This window comes from Danio aesculapii, chromosome 7 (assembly GCF_903798145.1).
Source record: "Danio aesculapii chromosome 7, fDanAes4.1, whole genome shotgun sequence".
Lineage (NCBI taxonomy): Eukaryota > Metazoa > Chordata > Actinopteri > Cypriniformes > Danionidae > Danio > Danio aesculapii.
This window is the reverse complement of record NC_079441.1, coordinates 38,013,067-38,036,608: the sequence shown is the minus strand read 5'-3', so window position 1 is coordinate 38,036,608 and position 23,542 is coordinate 38,013,067. Positions and strand designations below refer to the sequence as shown.

Sequence of the window (23,542 nt, the reverse complement as noted above, 5' to 3'; positions counted from 1 at the left end):
TATTAATACAGCAAATGTTTAACAGAGTGCTGTACAAACACAATACACAAAAAAGTTAATCCTTTACTTGACTACGACAATAAAAAAATGCCCTATACTAATAACATTGCTTTTAATATGCACACAACCCATAAATCAAACCTCAGATTCAAGAAGACAATAAGAATTAATAAAAGAATGTGCTTAATTCTGCATAATTAGTTGTAATTGTTACAGTAAGTACACAGAACATTTGTAACAATGACACCTTAAAATAAAGTGTTTTTTAAACAATTATAACACTGTAACAATTATAAATCTGGTGAATTAAATATAAATCCATTTATTCAATTTTACAGTTTTGACTGAAGGTTTGTAACTAGCTTCCTTACAATTTCATATTTTGCAGTAGCAGACAGGAACAATGTTCTGATTAAATACACGTTTGTAAATGGAAAATGTGTGTCCTCCATTTTGCATTTTGCGCTCAGCATTTGTTAAAGGCACTTAAAGTGATGGAAAACAAGGACCAGCTAGCATTAGTGTCCTCCCATTGGTCTTGGCCACCAGTGATCTGCAGAATTTGGTTATATTGGGTCCAAATGACTGAGGTGATTTATTTTGCAGAAATGACCAGTGAGGGATGAACTCGAATGAGGCAAGCAAGAGCTTGACACGCACAATTGTGTGCACAATAAGCAGCATAATGAACATTCATATTGGAAATTAGTGACCCTGAACCATGAGTGCTGTTTGGTAAAAAGAGAATATTCAATCACATTAAAGACACTTTAAAACAGGAAGTTCAGCCTGCCAGCTGAGATAAGCTTAAAAGGCAAAAGGTATTTGTCACAGCAAGTCCAATTAGTCTAACCACTTTGAATGAACTGAATTGGTAATTACAAAGGTTTTTTTTAATCATATTTTGTCATTCGTATTGTTTGAAAAAGCTTTGTATTTTTACATGTAAACCTAACATGGCCTCTAACATTTTCTCTATAGTTAATGCAAGGTAGATTCTGTCTAGAGGTAGAAGACACTGATAATACCCCATACTGAGATGAAGAGATTTCCTCTCCATTATTCATAAATGACAATATCTTGTTTTGCATTTCTTACTGGAAAATATTTTTGTTTGCTCATTCATCTGATTTACAGTCAGACGGGAAAATGTAAATGTAAAACACAAGCAATGCAAAAGCAGTAATATTGAAAGGACTGTACTGCCACATCATTCTGTATCAGTTTGAGAATGAAGAACTGGTACTAAACAAAAACATAATGTAAGCTTTCATTTATTCAGTAGTGCAACATCAGTTTAATCTTAACAATACCATTTTCTTCAAAATATAAATACAAAACTCAAAAATATCAAACTTCCATGACTGTATTTTTCAGTGTTTTTCCCCAACATTTAGTCATTTAGCAAACACCTTTTTTTGCATAAGCATATTTTTAGTTTTTCTAGATAGATGAATGAATGGATTGATTGATTGATTGATTGATTGCTAGACAGACAGACAGACAGACAGACAGACAGATAGACAGACAGATATATAGATTGATTGCTAGATAGATCTATAGATATAGATGGATGGATGGATGGATGGATGGATAGATAGACCGATTGATAGATAGATAGACCTATTGATGGATAGTTAGACCGATTGATTGATTGATTGATTGATTGATTGATCAAAAAGCAAATGGAGTCTTTTAAAAATTCTGAAGTTGTAATTCTCTCGTCAGCCATAGACTCTCTGGATTTGGGACTTTGCCAGAGGATTCTGGATCGAGGTGGTTCCAGAGACGCCGCCCCACAGCCGGCCTCAGGAAGAGGAAGGGTCAGATCCCAGCGAACCCAGCACAGACAGCACAGGTAACCAATAGTTAAAACCAATAAACATGTGATATCAGGGTGTCAGCGGGGTCTTAAAAAGTATTAAAAATTTATCAATTCTTTGTAGGTATATTTAAGGTCCTTAAAAAGTATTTAAAGTCTTAAATGCTATTTTACAAGATATAAACTTTGTATCAGTATGCTAAAGTTTGCCTGAATTTATTCTTTGAATATTGGGATGCTGTGTAGTTTTTGAGATCAAAAACAAATCCTGCTAGATTTGACATAACGCTGCTTTGTTTTCATGCAGTAACCAGGGAAAAACTGTTATTCCTGCTGTTGTAAAGGTGCCAGCTGCTGGATTAACATTTTTATTTAGTATATAAATACAGTTTTAGTTTAGGATTTGTTTCTTGCAATCAGTATTTAGTAAATATACAGCATATTAAAATGTCTGCAATGTTACTGGTTGAAACCTGAAGAGGTGATGAGGTCTTAAAATGTATGCAAAGAGTCTTAAAAAAGGTCTTAAAAAGTATTGAAATTCAATCTTTGATTCCTGTATATACTCTGGATATAGATTTTGATCCTGGAGCTGTTGGCCAGTCAGGATTAGTTTTATGAGCACGAATAAAATGATAAACAACTTTCCTATTTTACAGTATCATTTACCTCTACTTATAAGTTTTTTGTTGCTGGGATCAATTTAGAGTTAGGAAAGAGTGTTTTTTTTCATGTCAAAGCAAGGTGTCCGAGGGGTCTTAAAAAGTATTAAAAGTTGATCAATTAATTATGAGAAAATTAAATTAAGGTCCTTAAAAGTATTAAAAAGTCTTAATCCCTTTTTACGAAGTCTTAAATTTTCTTCAGGTGTTGTTCAAGTTTTGGTTCAAGTTTCTGACTCCAAAAAAACATAAATATATTCATTTTCCTAGATTGGTTCGGGCTGGGTGTGTCCGGCCAAGCTCCTCTGTCCGGGTGATGTCAAGTAATTTGCGACAAACGCGGGAAGGTGATGTGACACTCTCCACATGTAGCGAAACCATAGGGCAGGGCTATTCAAATTGGCAATTTGTTTCAGCCCTCCAAATAGAGTGACCAAGACATCAAAAATAAATTTAGTTCAGTCGAAAAACGGTCGCTATTGTTATGAAGTGATGTGCGTCTGTTCAATACAGCATGGGCTGCAGATAAAGGCTGTGCAGTGGTGCGAGCAGCCAAAAACATTTGGATACTTAAGCTTAAAGGCTTCTCAATGCCACATTTCTGTTGCACGGAACGAAACTGCTGCAACTAAATAAAGTTATGCCACCTGTGCGCTAGTTTAAAGTTCCTAGCTTATATCAAATATTGCGTCTTTTCCAATATTAGAATATATGCCAATATGCGTATGCAAGCAGAGCTATTCGCTTGCGCCTTTCAGACGCACGAGTAGAAAACATTTCACTATGTAGCAGTGAGAGATGTGCGTGGCTTTCAGTGCAATGTAAACAACAGATATGTTAGACGAATTATTACAAATTATTAAAATGATTATGTATGTATGGACACAGATGATAACAACAGTTCATTTAAATACTTAGCTAATATAAAGCTTATATTTACATTAGACGTGATAACTGTGAAACCATGATTACTCTTCAGACTATAATTGTACAACCAAAATCTATAATCGTTGTTATGCAGTTCAAAACATAACATATGAATGTGTCTGAATGTAGAAGAAGCCTACTTAAGCAGTTTTGTTGTGCTCTGAAATACATTTGAATGTGTGTAAAAAAAAAAAAAAAAAAGCAACATTGTACAATGCACTGATATTATGTAGTTTTAAAATACAATATATTAACATTTTAATGTAGAAAAATAAAATGTGAGTGTCTTAAGGAGCAAAAATACAACATATGGGCTCTTATATGCTCTTGTGTCATCACTCGTATTGCAAGTCATATCTCTCCGGCCCCTCATTTTGGATGCTTTTCATGAACTGGCCCCCATGACAAACTATTTGAATAGCCCTGATCTACAGTAAAACAGACAGCAAAATGGGATAATGCAAGTTTGCATACTCCTGGTTTGAGAAAGACGAGTTTAAACAGTGGCTGAAACCTGTAACTGAAAACAACCGGGTAATTTATTCTTTCAAGGTTTGTTTCTTCTGAGCTTATCTGAGTTCTGTTGCACAGTTGTGCTTCATTCATTTATTGAAGTACAACTGTTTATAAACAACTGTTTATTAAGTTAAAGGTTTGATACTGATTAAAACTTGAAGTGGCGATGAGGTCTTCAAATAATCTGAGAAGGTATTGGTAAGTCTTAGAAAGGTATTGAAATTTCCTTAGGATTCCTGCAAAGAATACCTGCAAAGAAAAAGCATTCAAATTAAACAAAAGCCAATTTATGCACCACAGTTGTTTTAATCTTGGTGGATTTTTTTGAATCAGTACTGGAATGTTATTAGAGTAAAAAAAGCAGTTTACATATTAAATTGTTACTGTGAAAACTGTCATGAAAAAAATGGAGTGAAAAACTGTACTAAACCAGAGTTGCAGTAGAACTGAGGTTAGATTTATGTCTCAATTGGAAACCAACTAATTATGGAAGTGAACCAGCATGCAAATCATTTTAGCCATAGATGATAGTGTCAGCTCAAGGAAATGTATGTTGGGGAATAATTTGAATGCTGATGATTTGCCTTGGATACAAATGGGAGTGAGCATACCGTGTTATCATGCAATCAGCACCTATATGAATATATATAGTTTGCAATCAACTGTCCCCTAAAAGCAGTCATCAGAATGCTGCCTTCCTATGAAGGAGATAGAAGCACATGCTTTTAACTCTGCTGTGTGTAATTGCATTATATTAATAATAGTAACACTTTTGAGTTCTTACTTGTCAGCAAGTCAGTTTTGATCATTAATATTAATGTCAAATCTGTATGTGCATCAGTCTTAAAGACAGATTTTTTTGCTCCTGAGTGAGTGGTAATAAGCAGACAGTTAATTGTTAATTAAAAGCTACTTAGAACATGACGAACACATCAACCGGATGAACATTCCACAAATCTGCAGCCTGAACACATTGATTTTAAATACAAATGCACACATGCTTAGTACAGCACACGCTTAATAACAACAATTACTGTAATTATATTCCATTAATCCTTTAATACAGTACACTCAGTACATGTAGTAACACAATACAATTCATATGTATATTTCCCAATCCTGCCACAATACCATGGTGCAGTTGCTGGTACTACAGGAAATCCATGGTAAATAGCCTTAAATGGATCATTCATGGCACAGTGTTTTTCCTGCCGTTGAGAATGTCAGCGCTGTTCCATGGCTTTAAACGAAATCACTGAGACATTTATGTTTTCAGTGCTTCTCTTTGAGCGATCGATTCGAGACCGATCCGCATGTAACCAAGCCGAAATTGGTGCTGTTGGGCCCAAACAGATAAGCAGTCCATGGGGCACAAACAAGCAGCGCCTTTTAGTTCCTCTTTGAAGCATGAACATCATCTTGAACAAGTGTCATCGTTTTATTAAAGGAAAGCTGTGATATTATGTGTTTTATCACACAGCCCTAGTTTGAATCAAAACCACGCTGACATTTGGACAGCAGCAAATGTTCCCAGTCAAAGCGCTGTTCCATTGTACATTAGCACATTGCATCACAGCCACTTGCATTCAGAAAACGAATGCAGGAGAAATAACAACATCAGTGCAGAATTTCAACCATTGCAAAAGAAAGCAGACACTTGAAAGGCTTGTTGATGCTGATGCAAACTTCTGAAACACTCACAATAACTGTACTTGATCCAAAGCGCCCTAACGTGAGGATCAAAGAATAGAGTAAGCACAAACAGTGAATAATTTAGAGTCAATCGTGGCGTTTTAATTTCACCTCACCTTCCTGTTATATATTAGACCCATACAGCATGTGTCCAGGCTGTAAACCTGCTCGGGAACAGCTGTTTAGAAGCCATTTGATTTGTGTAAAACACTGCCAAGACATAAATCTCCCACCAGCACCAAACAGTTTGCTGTCAACACAGCCCGCAACTCTTCGTGTTTTGTAAGCTCTCAATTTCACTTTTTCTCCTAAAGGCCAGCCTTATTACTTTGTTCCTTCCTACTAAAGTTTATTGATCCCAGAAAGCAAGTCGGACTGTTTACCCTGCGCTCTGGTATTTCTTGAAGAACTCAATAGTCATATTCTCTCCCTCTCCCTCTCTCTGTCTCTCAGGTCAGGCTGAATATGTTTCTCGTATCCGAAGGTTAATGGCTGAGGGAGGCATGACTGCGGTTGTCCAGCGTGAGCAGAGCACCACAATGGCGTCCATGGGCAGCTTTGGCAACAATATCATCGTCAGCCACCGCATCCACCGAGGCTCCCAGACAGGAGCGGATGCACAAAATCGTACTTGTTTAAGCCCAATCCCTGGTCCTTCTTCTGGTGCTCCGGAGTCTTTAGCTGCAGCTTCGTATTCGCGCGTCCTCACTAATACATTAGGCTTTCATGGCAACACAGCTCAAGGCTCAGACATAGACCTCACAGAACCGGAAAGACTGCACACATCCTTCTTTACACCGGAGTTTTCTCCTCTTTTCTCATCTGCTGTCGATGCAAACGGTCCTTCCTCTTCAATGGGAGCAGACAGCGTCCTGGAGGGAGAAGACTTTCAAGACTTTGCGTCTCTCCCTCCATCTTTACTCTCATCCTCGCCGTCTCTTTCACCAGTGAATAACAGTAACTACAGCAACAGCGATAGTAGTTATCTTGGAGATGAATACGGGCGGTGAAAGGCCTGCAGTTTTAGGAGAAATCCATATTTGAAATCAATCAAGAAGAGAGAAGGTGATATTTGCATTCACCCCTCATGTTCCTCTTTGGTTGCCTCATCACTGTTCATATTTCGCATCTACTTTGACAGAGATTAGTCAATAATGAAAGACAGAAAATAAAGTAGGAGTTTCCTGGCCACGAACATTCCACTTTTTGGTGAATTTCCCAATAATCGTGTTTGACTGCCTGTTGTCCATCATGATGTGTGCATATAGAGGCACATGCAGAATGATGTGTGTATGTATGTGCACTCTCAGAAATGAAAGTACGCGAGCAGTCACTGGGGTGGTGCCTTTTCAAATTAAAACCTCAAGGGTACATATTAGTACCTAAAAAGTACAAAATAGTTCCTATTAAAATATTTAGGTACTAATAAATACTTTTGTGGTACCAATATGAACCCTTTAAGAACAAATGTGTACCTTTTAAAAAAGGTACCACCCCAGTGACAGCTCATGTACCTTTATTTCTAAGAGTGTGTGTGAGTGGGAAGAGAGATGATCATCACTTTGCAGTTAAATCGGTTTCTACAAGACGTTCTGTTCTTCTACATCCCAACATTTGAGATGCCATTGGAGTCCGCTGTTCTGACCACAAACGTAAAATTATATCAGCCTTGTAGCTGAAGTTACAAAATCATGTCACTTTCTGAACGGTTTGCATATGTTGCTGTTGATTAGTTCAGATGTGTAAGGTCACTGGTAAAAAAAAAAGAAAGGTCAAATGGTTATATGGAGAATTTTTATGAAGTTGAAAGCCCACCTTGATTTATTTTGTGTTTTAAGTTATATTTTTCTTTGTTATTAGTCTTTGTTTAAAGGTTTTAGATTTTCTACAGTTTATTCTGTTCAGTTAACTGCATAGTACACCCAAAATCAATATGCTGCTGTCATTTTTAGGTCTTAAATCTCATGTCTTTCTTTTTTCATCCATACATTGGAAGTCAGTGGTCACTGAAGTATGTCACGATGTAGATTTTATAAACATTCTTCAGAATTTCTTCTATCTTCCTCCGAAGAAAGAAAGTGAGAAGGGTTAGTAAGGGTCGGCTTGTGTTGACTATCCCTATCTGACTATCACCCAAAACATGAAACATCATTTCCTCACCCTCCATTGGTCCAAACCTGTTTAAATATCGTTCTTCTGCTGAACACAAAAGAAGAGATCTTGATGGATGTTTCAAATGAGTAGCTATTGATGTTTTGTTCATACTATGAATGTCAGTGGCTTCCCTTTTCCAACATTTCAACATGCGAAGAGTTCAAACCTCTAAGTGCCATTTGAAATCTTCTTCTAATATTAGATTTTTTGTCAGCCTCCTGTGTGTTGATTCAGTTGTTTCACTTTTATATCAAACATAGATTATTTCCATCTCTTTTAACATGAGATAACTGAACATAAACATAAGAGGCTGAAAAAATGTAGATTGTAGAAGAAAATTACAGATGGCACTTAGAGGTTTTTGCATCTGAACTTTTCATATTCAACCTAGAAAAAACCTCACACTGGTTTGAGGGTGAGCAAATGCTGAGTAAATTTTCCTATTTTCCTGAACGGTTGCTTTAAGATGTTGTGCCCATCCGCACCCCCATCCTTCCGTGTGGTAGAGTCAGTCGTTTTTGCACTCACTGTTACCACGGAAACCCCTCAATTATCACGCTTTGCCCCAAATACAAACCAGAAAGACTTCTCATTGAAAAGGTCTTCCCTTCCCTGTTTACAGTAAAGTGCTTCTTGACGCAGTGTGATAAACCTCACACACACAGAGCCTCTATGGGGAAGCGGTGAAGTCTGACAGACATGTGTGTGAGAAACGCTATCCTAGTTCTGTCAGCTACTGTAGATTTTCAAAAGCCTGCTGAAAGTTAAGCAGACACCTGACAACATTTGTGTTGCATCCTTCTCTTTCATTTCCCTGCTTCTGCACTCTCAGAAAACAGGTTTGAGGTGTGTTGTGTTCAGAGAGTCTGTCCGTTGAACCTTGACGATTGTTGCTATGCCTTTTGAATTTCAGATTTCAAAGCATATTTTTTGGGTTTATCCACATAAAATAACCACATAACGTCTGAGCTGCTTAAGTGTTTCTTTTGTTGATTCGTGACCTTAGGAATGGGGGGTTTTCAGTGTTGAATGCTGGCCAGTGCTCTGGTACACATACAGTAGTACTGCACTGGGATGGCGGAATGAATGTTTATGCGAGGTTTTTCTTATTCACAGACTAATGCATTATGTTCTGCATTAATATGGAGGCACTCTCTCTGCTTCTTTTGGCAAACCAATTTATCTTGAAAATGAATGTCTGGCAGCGTCTCCTGAACCCGCTGCTTTGGTGAACTGTGTAACCTCGCAGCTCACTGGCCTAAAAAAAAAATCGACATCCTAGTGCTCTTTCTATAAGAACAAACTCTCTTAATTTCTCTTTTGCTGCAAGACGGAGACAAATTACAGCAGTGGCTCTTATGATGGATTATGTACTTAACATGTTACTTTTTTTGTCCTTTTGTTGGTTTTTCTGTTCGTTTTAGAAATCCATGTTATTAAATGATTTTCTTTTAAAAATATACATTATGTTAAAGCTGCATACTTGGAGTAGCAATCCTGTATGTGATTTAAGTGGAATAAAATGACACAAAAACATGATGTGTTAATGTTTGTGTGTGGACAATGAAGAGGATTATTATGCTCATGTAGTTGTTTTATTTTAGTGTGGAGTAGGAGATGCTCTTGATTTTATTTTTAATTGTAAGTGGCAATGCCATGTGCATGGGACGATAACCGTTTTCAAGGTATACCACAGTTTGGAAAGTCAAGGTTTTAAAACAGCCGAATTTTTCAGTAATACCCTTCCTACAGTATGTGTAAGAATTTTTTTAGGAGTTTTTTAGGACAACAGTATCTCCAGCAGAAAAGATGTCCAAAGATGTTGTTTTGAATTGTAAAGAAATCTGTGTTTTAGAAATTAACGAAGACAGCAGAAGTAAATGATACATTTGAATTATTTAGCCTGACATGTTTACTGCTCCAAAATATATTGTGTTTAAAGAGGAAAAAGGTTTTGTTTCGCACCCAGACATTTAAAACGAAAACATTTTAGAGATCATGATGCTGTGGTATTTTTATCCATGGTTATCACACCATCAGAATCATATCAGCCATGCCTAGTCAAAGAGTATACAATGGGTTGCTTTCACATGACGTCATTGATGACACGTGAAATTCAGATGGAGGGCAGGAAGTGATTCTTCTTCATAGTAATCACTATCAGAACATCAAAATATTTCAGTTTTATGTTGTTTATAATGGTTTAAATCGGCCAAAATAAGAAATGTGAACAGCTTCTATAGACTTCCAAAGGTTTTGCTCATAAAGGGGAGAAAGTTTAAGAAACTGGCTGAAAAACGAAAGAAAAGTCGGCATGTAATAAACATTTTTTTCAATACATCCATGTGTACAAGCTTTTTTTGAACATAATTCGTTTGACAGCACCAATAAAGATTATTTAATTTAAAAAAAAAAAATAAAGAAAACTATAATAATTTATAACAAAGCATGTTTTTGAACCACATAGTAAAGTGTATATTGTGTACAACTCTTTGTTATTAAATGCTACAGAATACTGTAGCATAGTAAACTGATGAAAACTGTAACGTTAGCATAAACTGGTGAATTTGATTATAGCGTAGAAAACTGAAACCTATCGAATAATTTGTTTATTATTACTACAGTTGTGCTGTACCACAGCAACAATATAATTAATACAAGAGTTTAATTCAATTAGGCTATCTTTGCTACCAAACACTATAGTATTTACTATAGTATTTTTCTTATAACGTAATTCTACAGTATGAACTGCTTCGATTACAGGCAAATATATTTAGTTCAGTGGAAAACTCGGCCCAGGATCATGCCCAACATATGTGGTTATTTTCTATTTATATCTCCTTTGAAACATGGTATAAATTGCAATAAATACGAACTTTCCTCTCTCTCCATCTGAATTTCGCACATCACCAGAACCACGTAATTGAAAACAACCTATAGAATACACAAGACATGTCACTCCTATTTTGAATGGGAAAAGGTGTAACGTAAACATGGTGAATAAAGCCCTGCCTACTAGTACAGGAGCCAATCATCAATCGCTATATAATGAATAAAGCCCGCCTTCTAGTACAGGAGCCAATCATCGATCGCTATAGACTGACGATTCTCCGGGGGAGGGGCTCGGACCACACGTGAGTTTCTGCAGATTTTGTGTGATTTTGGTGTTTAGAAACGAAACTAAAGAGACTAAAGAGTTGTTGTTTAATTTCATTGGTGATTCCTAATATGAGATTCAATGGTAAACTTGGCGAGCGGTTTTGGAGAATTTGATGTTTCGCCATTCAGACAGAATGCTGAGAGGTGTTTCAAAGATGGCCGCCGAGTGAAATGACTTGCCTGAAAGGGACTTTGACCTAGTCAAGATATTATTATTCTTATTTTTTATTAATGCAAGAACGATACATACAAAACAATGCCAGAGGTATACAAAAAATGAAAAGTAATTAAAAATAACTTGTATAGAGATACAAAAACTCAATAGGTAAAATAAAATAACAGAAATAGATTACAAAAAAATAATGCTAGGCCTTGCTAACGCACAATAACTTAAAAGTGTCAAACAAATATATGGTTTTAACAGCTGTTTTGAGTGTACTCTGCTTAATGGTATATATATATATATATATATATATATATATATATATATATATATATATATATATATATATATATATATATATATATATATAGTTAAGTACCACTAAAAACAGTGGTTTCTGGTTGCTTAATTTACATCGATGGATATTAAACTTGGTAAGTATAATCAGATGATTAATAACATAAGCTTCATTTTCCAACTTCTTATCATAGTTCAAAAAAAACAAAAATAACATATTCATACAGTAAAAGAAAATTTGACAGCACTTTATCATTTATAACTTTAGATATCTTCCACCACAACCGTTTTGTATACGGACAATGGCAGAAAATTTGAGGTTAGTCCAGGTATTATTATATTCACTTTACTTCATTTATAGCATACGTCTTTTCAGTCAGACACTCCGATACATGTTAGCATTGTTGCTCCCAAGCTGACCTCAGATCAGTGCAGACTGCTGTGGGATTTTGCCTCTCGGGTAAGTAGATTATACATGGATGATTCCAGAACTGTGAGTGAGGCGAGGCAGAGATAGTGTGCTGTGATGGATCGCTTAACACTGACTCTGCGAGACCATTTGAATGCAAAGTCCTGTGATAATGATCTTTCACTTCATGCTAATATTTTTAAACCTGTCTGCATCTTCAGGGGTACGCTATAGGAATATGACAGTACAATGATATATTTCAAGATCATTAATTGTTTATCTGCCAGGTGGAAATGGTTTGGAGAGATGTGGTGAATAGGAATGAGATTTCGGTTAGCCGATGCAAAAGCCACACATATCATGGGAGCAGCTTCAAGAAGAATGGTCCTCTAAGGTTTTTTTTTTCCTGTCCTAAATGGACATTAAAAAAATAAATAAATAACAGGCTCTATTCTTAGATCTGGTGCTGTAATTACAACCTCTCTCTCTGGTGCTCATAAATAGGTGATACCAGATGACCTAACTGTTACAAATATCAATTTCATGGTGTAAAATTCACACACACACACCCAAACACTTTATCTAGCAAACATGTGTGAAAGCAACAGCCAAACTAATGTGAGGCTCTGCAAGCAACATGCAGCGAGCGATGTGAGAACATTCGGTGCTTTAGGCTTCAACTGAAACTGTGCGGTGGCTAATTGCTGTTATGGATTCAAGACAGCAGAGGGCTCATTAAAAAGAGAAAGACTCCTGAGAGGAAGGAGGAGAGAGAGAGAGGGCCATGTTCATACACCATTCTGCTACACGCATACATAACAAGAGGTCAAGGTTTAGCAGGACTGCGTGAGGCAGTTAGCCCCTGCTGGCCGACAGTGTTACTACACATGTCTGGTTCCCAAATGTACATTTTTCATAGATTGAAAGTGATTAATGGCCACCTTATTAGGTACACCATTTTAGTATTTGTGGGTTTGACCTACTTTTGCCTCCAGAACAGGCCTAATTCACTGGTGCATTGATTCAAAATGGTGCTGGGAACATTTCTCAGATTTCTCAGACAATTTCTCAGATTTCTCAGACAATTGCTGGTTTTACCGGAAGTCACTGCAGCTGCTGCATTTTTATTGTTAGATTTTGCTAAACATTTACTAATAAATGCAGCCATGAAGGCTTTTGCTTTAAAGGGTTAACTGCTATATTATGTGCACAAGTATAGGGAAGTATTGCAGGTTGCAGAGAACAGCCCATCCTGTTATCGAGTGTGGGTGCATAGAAAATGATGAAAGGTCTGAGAATGACAGGACGTATAAGCTCTGTGTACGTGCTCTGAAACATCTGCCTTAAAAGGTGAACTGGTAAGAGAAGATACGCAGATACCAGGAAGAGGAATATCTGGTTGCTGAATGGTCAAACTGTCAAGACAATAACATATAAGTCAAATAGGGTTGGGGTTAGATAGTGTGTGAGAGACAGTATAAAAGCATGAAGGACAGTATCATGGGCAGAGGCTGATACAGTAGTACATCTCTCCTGCGCAGAAATTGTACTCTCTAACTTCTTGCATTCAAAATAAAACTTGTTAATTTTCAATTCAGATCTCCGTCAATTTTTGAACATGCAATGGACCATTTGAGTCCTACACTGCACAGCACTTGAAGGAGAATGGCTCCAAAGATAGTTGTTTTGGGTTGTAAAGGGAAGTTGACCTTGTTCAGTCAGTTAATTTAACGCTTTCACATGTACGTTTTAAATAGTTTAGTCGATCCTCTTGTGTGGTTTTTTTTTTTGTGACTTATTTAAAATGCATCACTTCCATATTTCCAGGGCAACGTGTCTGCTTTACAATGTGACACACCGCAGCCCCATGCACTGCAGTGGAGAGATCAGAGATGCTTGATTTACAACAAATCAATTCAACTTCTCTTAAAATACATGAAAGTATGTGGCTGTTAAACTGGAAGAGGAATAGAATAAACATTCTAGTTACCTAAACTGTATGTATCTGTTGCAGATAACACACATTGCCAAATTATGTGTAAAATGATTATCATTGCCATCTTACATAGAAATCAGCATGTATTTTACAAAGCGTAAATGTCTTGTTTTTCTGCTAAATGTGTGTAATTATGTGTAATCAAATATGTGCTATACCCCAAAGTAATGTTATTTCACTGGAACCTCTGATAAGTTTAGATTTTTGACCTGCAATGCACTTTTTTTCTCTCTGGCTCAGTGCCAGCCATTGTGGGAAATCATACATGAATTTAGCAGCTGATCACTGATGCCCTGAATGCTCTGATCATACACTACAAGGACCAGCCTAGACTGATCACACTAGTGTTATTGTACAAATCAAAGGGTTTTGGTTAACAAAGTTGTTCCCCCTTTGTGTACAATGATATTGCAGTTTGTAGTTGATCGCTAAGTTTGTGTAATGTTAGGCTGGTTTGAGATGGCCTAAATCTGCGCAGAACTGATCACCAGTGATCAGCGCAAGATGCATGCCGGTTAGAAATGTGTCCCGAGTTGCGTCCGCCTTGCTCTGATGTCACGCTGACATTGTTGCTCTCCAACGACTGCGCTCACCTAAAGCATGATGGAAAACGACTAGGCTGACGACACAGCTTAATGCTTATTGGTTGAGACTGACAAACTACACTTTATTCTCTATCTATTTATTCTTTATACTTGGCTTTGTTGTATACTTTTTTGTATTTTCGTTGATAATTTTAAAAAAAAGTCATAAAGAGCATTACATATGTTTATTTGTTTAGATTTACACGCAAACGAAAACAAAGCACATCTTTGTAAAAACATAATGCGACCTATCTAAGGGTGCTTTCACATCTGTAGTTCGCTTCATTTGGTCAGGACCAAGGGCAATAAATGATACATTGTATCAATTTTTCCATGGAGCTACGACTGCGCTGACTGATTGCATCCCTGCTCATAGTATACTATTTAGTTTTCACACCACACTGCTGGCTTTAGTCCAAACCAGATGAAAAGAATCAAAATGCAGTCATCTGACAAAATCCACATCACTCATTGGCCAGATGTTATTGAACGCATTTTCTAAACTACTTTTCGTTTGGTCAGAATCAGTGTTGCCAGATTGGGCGGTTTTGAATTTATTTTTGCGGGTAAAAAATGACATAGGCATTTGACATAGACATAGTGAAAATTTGGGCGGTTTTGCAACGGCGTGCCCGCCAGCTCCGGTCTTCCCTTATAAACTTGTTTTGATCTCCCAAAAAGATGCCATAGCCCCCGTTCTTCGCATACAAACAGATTTATATATATATACTCCATTTTAAGTAATGAGCTGTTCATCTTTTGTGATTCTGACCGTCTTTTTGTAAAAACAGTGATATTCAATTGCATCCACTCCCACATAAAAAAAATTGTATAGTAATTTATGGGAATACTATAGTGTTTTTGAACCATATGATAAAAATAGCCTATTTAAATTATTTAGTTGCTATGTATCAAAAAAACATGTTCAAAAACACTATAATATTTACTATAAATTACCATAGTATTTTTTCATGAGGTCATTTGCCCACAATAAAAAACGCGAACGCGATCTCCTCCACTGGTGACGTTTCCAGGCTTCAAAACAGCGAGATTCGGGAAGTGTCCGACTTCTGATGTATTTTTTGAGCCCTCCTCTTACTGCAGCCGCCTGCTCTTGTCTACACTGCAGTCAAGGCGAGGCGCACCTCAAACGAGAAATGTCTTTCACCCATAGAGCAAAGTGATAGACTGATATCACACCGCTGCCCTTTTAAAAGCGAAATCGAGGCTGCGGTGGGAAGAAACTCATTGGTATCACCTGGAGTCACATAGGAATGGCATTCACGATGCCGTAATGTTGTGTATCTTATAAGCAAAGAGAAAGTGACACAAATTTATCCTTCCGAGTAACCCGAATGTCCATTCTGAATGGATATCGGACCTCATTTTCAGCTAAGTTAAAGGAAATGGCACTAGTTAGCTAACATTTTCTTTCCCAAACACACGTTTTAGATGCCATTTATCAAACTCAAGTTAATGAACTGATTCTTTCACTATGTTAGACTTGTCATAATACTGAATTCTGGTACTGAAAAAAAAAGTCAATTTAAGCAGTAGAGTGCATTCTTAAACACAGCTGATTTGCCATAGTATTCACCAGTGCTCAATAGAAATGACTGTGATTGGCTGTGAAGGTCATCAGTTCATTGCACTCCACCGATGTTTACTGAGTGCAAACATAGATGAGAGTTCCGATTAAGATTCGACTGATCTTCGCGGCTTTAAAACACTCCAGTGTATCTGTGTTTGGTGAAGAGCGGTGAACTAATGACCTTCACAGCCAATCACAATCATTTCTGTTGAGCACTGGTGAATATTATGGCAAATCAGCACTGTTTAAGACTGTGCTCAACAGCGTTTAAATGTTAGCTGGAAATGTACGTTTTTAAAATTTCATTACTGTGACAACACCATTACAGACAACATGAGGGTGCGCTACAGAGGACTGCATTGTTTTATCACTCACTGGGTAACATAGGCTGAAGCAGGGACGCGTCCCCACAGTGTTTACCTGGTGCCATGAACTGAAGCCTAGGAGGACACTTAAGCCTATTTCTCTTAAAAAGATTGTGATTTAGTTTGATGCCTAATATGCTTTTAGTTGTTTAAATGAAATGTAACTGAATGGTATTAAAGTGATGTTTACACCATATCTGCACTTTAAAAATCGCGGCAACAGCTGGAGGTTTGTAGTGCACAGCATGTTGTTGCAATGTTTACAGTGCTGATCCTATACTTCCAGGTTTCTTCCCTTCCTACTTTATCACTATATTTAGCGACAAATTTTCAAAAATGTGACTAGCGACAAATCTCACAACTTTTTTGTATGTTACTGGAAATTTTTATAGACTCATGTGTCCGTACTGTACCGTTCCTACTTTTCTCCATGAGCTGCGGGTGATGCCGTCAGCCCCTCTTCCGCCTCAGAGCACTTACAGGTGGCCCAGTCCTCGTACAGCAGTCTCTCACACATGCAGCCTGATAGCAGATTACTCCTCTGCATACCAACGGCAAATGATTTAGCACCGCGAGTGTGGGGTATTGTACAGTCAAACCAATCTGATTCTCCTTTGTTTTATATTTAACAATTGAATTTGATCGTTTATTCTTTTCTTGTTCACAATCACAGATGTTTTAATGGCAGTTTCGGAACTTGTCAGAGTTTATTACGCCTGAGAGATAACTGCAAATTCACTACACATCTATACTGATATACTGTATTCAAACAGCACTAAATTTAGTTAAATTGGCATGCATACATAAAGCGTAATGCAAATATAAATACCCCTTTATTAACCATAGGCTGTTAAACAAACAATTGGTTGGATGTGATGACTCAGTAATATGCTAATTGACGTATGATGTAATCTAGAGACATTTAGCGACTTTTCGGGCAGAGCTTAGCGCCTTTTCATTGAAAATAGTTGGCAACATAGTTGGCACAGCCTCGCTTTCATTTTTCAAATGGCGGCCACGTGAAATAAGCCTATTGCTATTGAAATAGCTTCCTTCAGGTTTTGTAGACCTGTTTGACTGAAACACTTCGCTCCTCTAATCAGTGTCATCCTGACAAATATCTGGAGTTTTTATGCAGGCCTGAGAAATCCATTCCTGTCATGCGAAATGACACCAATCCCAATTCCTCCAGCCTGAACTGTGACAGGACGTCCCTGAAGGCCTGGGTGCCGCAGCAGCGGTCGCTGTTTATATTGAGAAAGCCATTATAGAATTTTCCCTTAAGACCCAGAGAAATTCCACCTGTCTAGCGGGAAATTTGTTCGCCATTAGCCCAGTGTGCGTTATTCTCAACTTTGCTGACTCTCTGCTTTTCTTGTGCATCTCTGCGCAGGGCTCATATATCAGTATTGATGCTGTGAAAGGTCTGCGTTTGCATTGAGGAAATCATAACTTACTGCAGGTTAACCTGTGAGAGACAGAGTTTCAGACCTGGCTTGATCAGAGTCCACCTTTTAAAGACGATCTCAGTCATTTGTGTAGAAACAAAACACAGATACTGACATGATTACAGGCCCTGCTGCACATTATCATCACCTACACCAACTACACTCTTCAGAAACACTGTTGCATAAAGTGCTCCAAACAGAGGCTGCAAAAGAGCTGCGTCGCTGCATAAGTGGGCACTGTGTGTGTTTTTGTATGTATGTGTGTGTGTGTGCGGTGACATTTTTGTGAGCGAACGCGCACAGTTAGGCTTTGTGAGAGAGTAGATTTAATGATGGGTGTTTTCTGAGAGATGCTGTTATGCAAAGCCCCCCTTAATTGTATAATGTGGCAGATAAACAGAGTGGGCTGAGGTTAATGGGAATGACTACAGCAAAACATGCTGCTAATGATCCGGCCCATTTACTATTGCTAAAACCCCTCGGCACAGCATGTAGCCATTATATATGTAATTACATCGCTATTACAAGTTTCTCTAACAGATATGGCATGGGTTACATTTATCTGTTTGTTTCTCTCTGAAGTGTGTGCGTGCTTGTTTGTTTCTGGAGACTAGTGAGATCATTTTCCTGTGCTGTCAGTTATAATTTGCTATTCATCCCCGACTAATAAGGACACTGAGACTGTACAGGAAGTATCCATACAGTGTTTACTAATATATTATGGGCTATTGAACAGTTTTGGCATTTGCCTTATTACTTAATAGGACACATGACCTTAACATTGAGTGTAATCTGCACTCATAATCAAAATAGACCCTATTATGATAATTACCTGCCATACACAGTGAATTATTTTCATTTTTAATGAACTTACTTCCAGAGATCATTCGTATTACATACATGAATATTTGTACAAATAAAGCTAACACTTTGTTTTAAGAATTTCCCTGTTAAACATTCCATGTACTTATTTAATGCACATGTAAAGTGATTACGATTGCAGCCATATTGCGCTAGACCACACAGCTGATCTGTGGAGAGGAGACGTGGATGAGTAGAGTGATGAAGCCAATTATGATATGGTTAGGAGGCCATTGGGCAAGCTTGGCCACTATGCCAGGGTTAAACATCCTGGGATTTACAACCACAGTCAGTACCTTGGTTTAAAGTCTCACTAAGCCATATAGAGTCCCCATCAATATATTGGGGTGTTAGGACCCACATAGACCACAGGTTGAGCACCCCCTGCTGGCCTCACTAACACCACTTCCATTAGCAACTTAGCTTTCCCATGTGGTCTCCCATGCAGATACTGCTTAGCTTCAGTGTGCGACCATGTGAGAGTTGCAGAGAGCTAGCTGCCGGTTGGTGCTTAAACTAATAATTACAGTATAATAGAACAAGGACAATTTAAAATAAAGTGTAACCCAATTAAATAATTGTTTTTACATTTAATATTCTTATTTTAGCTGTAGCTTTGACAAAATAAAAACATCCGCAACTGATTTCCTGTCTAGTCTAATCTGTAATAATAAAATAGACATTTATGATTAATCATAATTGACCCTTTGAAGAATATCTGTCCTATCATACAGAGAGATGTTTTCATTTTTTGATTCACTTATAATATTCCCAAATACTGCATTTTTTAATTGCATTCAATCATTTTCATTTAATAAATGCTACTGAAATCTTATTCAGAAAAAATCTGTAATCATAAAATATTTTGTCGATTTACTGCCTTTTAGCATTGAAGTTGGATCATCCATATTATTCTTATATTATTTGCATTTCATCATATATTTTTATGCAAAAAATGAAAAAAGAAAAAAACAGGCTGAAATACCAAGTACAAAGTGCCATTATTTACATACAAGTGCTTGGATAGTAAAATATGCTAAAAAGATGTAAAAGTTATGCTAAAAGATATAAAATATAACTTGTTTTGTGTCTGTGTAGCATTGAGTTGCAGAAACATGAGTAATATCTGTTTGTGTAAATATCATTTTTAAGAGAGGACAACAAGGGAAGATAAACTTGTATTTTTTAGTTTAATTATGGTGACTAAATTTGTAAAACCATTAAAGTAACCCTAGTATTGCAGCATTCAAAAAATAATAACAGATCAATAATCATTGCAGATCAGCCTGTCAAATTTACATGTATACAAATGACTCTGCTCTTCAAAATACTTTACTCTGATTGGTCAGTTGTTGTATTCTGGGGTCGTACACTTTGATAATGATATCTTAATTGACCATTTCCCCAGCAGTACATTTGCTGAACAGCTTTACTAATTTCATGGCTCTCGTGTGACTCCACTGTCTCTTATTTTGCATAATAATGGCTTTTTAACTAAACTGAATTCTTAAGGACTGTTTATTTAGCATCACAGAATTACCCACTTCAGGCTGATTCAAGACTCTTGCAAGACTATTTTTCCATCTTGACTTAGTTATTCCTTCTTGGTACTTAGTGATAGTTTATCCCTAAAATGTAATTAAATAATCAAGCGTTTTATAAAAATAAACACATTCACTGACGACACTGTAATAATATGAATTATGATAATTGTAATTATAATAACCATAACAGCCATAATACACAAAGGGATTAAGATTCAAATAAATGATCCAAAATGTGAAAAATAAATAAATAAATACACACAAATTAGATTAAAACTCTTAACTTTAAATCCATATAATTAATTACTAGTACTCAGTAGGGCTGCATGATATTAGAAAAATCTGACATTGCGATATTTTTTTTTCTGCGATATACAGTTAGGTCCATAAATATTTGGACATCAACACAATTGTAACATTTTTGGCTCTGTACACCAACACAATGGATTTGAAAGGAAACGAACAAGATGTGCTTTAACTGCAGACTATCAGCTTTCATTTGAGGGTATTTACATCCAAAACAGGTGAACGCTGTAGGAATTACAACAGTTTGCATATTTGCCTCCAACTTGTTAAGGGACCAAAAGTAATTGGGCAATTGGCTTCTAAGCTGTTCCTTGGCCAGGTGTGTGTTATTCCCTCATTATCCCAATTACATTGAGCAGATAAATGGTCCAGAGTTCATTTTAAGTGTGCTGTTTGCATTTGGAATCTGTTACTGTCAACTTTCAACATGAGATCCAAAGAGCTGTCACTATCAGTCAAGCAAGCCATCGTTAGGCTGAAAAAACAAAACAAAGCCATCAGAGAGATAGCGAAAACATAAGGAGTGGCCAAAACAACTGTTTGGAAAATTCTTAAAATGAAAGAACCCACCAGTGAGCTCAGCAACACCAAAACAACTGTAGTGGGTGACCAAAGAATTCTTTCCATGGTGAAGAAAACACCCTTCACAACAGCTGGCCAAATCAAGAACACTCTGGGTTGGTAGGTGTATGTGTGTCAGAGTCAACAATCAAGAGAAGACTACACCAGAGTGAATACAGAGGGTTCACCACAAGATATAAACCATTGGTGAGCCTCAAAAACAGGAAGGCCAGATTAGAGTTTTAAAAAAGCCTTCACAGTGTTGGAACAACATCCTATGGACAGATGAGACCAATATAAACTTGTACCAGAGTGATGGTAAGAGCAGAGTATGGAGAAGGAAAGGAACTGCTCATGATCCTAAGCAGAGAAGCATGGTGGTAGTAGTAACCTGGCGTGGGCTTCTATAGCTGTCAATGGAACTGGTTCTTTTGTATTTATTGATGATGTGACTGCTGACAAATATGCAGGATGAATTCTGAAGTGTTTCAGGCAATATTTTCTGCTCATATTAAGCCAAGTCCTTCAGAACTCACTGGACGGCGCTTCAAGGTGCAGATGGAGAATGATCTAAAACATGATTGAATTGCATTACTTGGAAAGAATTTATAACCACCTATTATTTTAAGGCTCACTTCCCGCTATTGGCGAACCATTAACTATGACTTTTGCTTCAATAAACTCTAACTAATTTGTTCCTTAATAATAGATATTAATGTAGGTATTGGGTTAGGTTTTGTAAATGTTCAAATTACGCTGCAAAGTTTTTGATGAATAAATAATTCAACACAATTATTCTTTATTAAACTTCCAATTGGTAAATTGTCTTGTGCCTGACTATTTTAATCTCTCTCAGGCCTTAAAAACATGCAAATTATACAGTTTCACTCCATTGTGGTTAAACTCTGCAATAATTCCACAAATCTTATGTTCTGAACTGTGACTCTTGCTCAGATTTAATCCCAACTCAACATTGTGTATCTATGGAATGTGACTATTGCGAATGCACACATTGCAATATCAATGCTGGAACGATATATTGTGCAGCCCTTTTACTGAGTATTTAGTCGTATTTTAACTCTGTAACAATGAGACTGTTCAAGCAATTATTAATTTAGCAATTCTTTTCTCTCAGGTTTTTGAATATGAGTGGGGCAAATGGATATGTTGTGTTGTTGTTGCCAAAAATCGATTGAAGTCATTAAGAACCATGTTTGTGATGCCAAGAACCCGTCACATCAGTGAAGAACTTTGTTTGTGTCGGGTTCTATGAGCGGTAATGAATCCAGCCAGGACCATTTGTCATCCAGAGCACCTTTTTTTAAGAGTGTGTATTTGCATAATTGTATCTTCTCCTACAGTACACTGGAATGTTTTATGCTCAACTGGAGAGCATAGAAGGGGTCACAATTTCAGCTTTATGGCTTTTAAAAACAATTTTGCTTGTTGTTTTTTATTCCAGGCAGGAGGTGATTGCTATAAATAGCTCAGCTGAAATTATGTTTTGCATGTCCTTTTCGATTAGACATTTAACTGTGTTCTTGTCCTTCGGAAAAAGGATATTCATCATTGCATCATGTTAGCTTAACTTTCCATTTCGATACAACTCCTTTGTTTTAGATTAGTTTAATTATTTATCTCTCTCACAACTCACATCTAATCACTGGCTCTGGTAGCTCTCTGTCTTTTGCTGGTGAGTAATGATTCTAATTCAAACACACACCTCCTAAACAGAGAGGACACACTGCACTTAGAGCCACTGAGAGTGTTGCATAATAACTTAAATGGGTGGAAATATAAAAAGTGGAGAGGAGCAGGAGATGTGCTGTAGGTGATGCTGATTTTTCTCTACAGTATTCATAGGAATACACAAGTAATTGTATGCATGAATGCAGTGTTAGTGTTTAGTATCCCAAAAGCAGAGAGGTTTGGATGTTGAAGGTTCTTCATGCAACCATCAATGCCAATAAATGACTTTTATTTTTTAAGAGTGTGTCATGAACAAACACCATATATTACATCCCTTGTTGCATACAGCACAGCCATGTCTCCCAAATAGTGACAACCAGGTAACAATTATGTTTTATGTAATTAAACCGTTATTAATACATCCAGCATTGACCACATTACAGACAACTCTACTGTAGATAAGAGCCCACCATTAAAGGGATAGTTCACCCATAAATGTTCTCACCATTTACTCAGCCTAAAGTTGTTCCAGGCATGTATGAGCTTCTTTTTCTGTTGAACACAAGTTAATTATGATAATCAGTCACTGACTTCTAATAGCAAAAAACCATTTAGTCATCATAATTATTTATCTTTTGTGTGTCTGTGTGTGTGTGCATGTGTGTGTGGCCACAGTGATTGAAATTACTACAGACAGACTCGTGATATTGTGAAAGAAGAAGCATGGTTTGCAGGAGATACAGGAGACGTCTCTGTTATCTGATAAGCAGTGTGACATTGAATACATTTACATGGA

General features: G+C 37.0%; 1 protein-coding gene across 1 annotated transcript in view; it reads left to right on the top strand.

Annotated features, from left to right (window-relative positions):
- Window positions 1-9,309, top strand: part of ambra1a (autophagy/beclin-1 regulator 1a) — a 116,626-nt gene extending 107,317 nt beyond the window's left edge. The window contains 3 exon segments of the mRNA XM_056461872.1: window positions 1,735-1,769; window positions 1,772-1,858; window positions 6,073-9,309. Of these exon segments, the coding sequence (XP_056317847.1) occupies window positions 1,735-1,769; window positions 1,772-1,858; window positions 6,073-6,629 (679 nt within the window). The 3' untranslated portion in view covers window positions 6,630-9,309.
- Window positions 9,310-23,542: the final 14,233 nt, after the last annotated feature.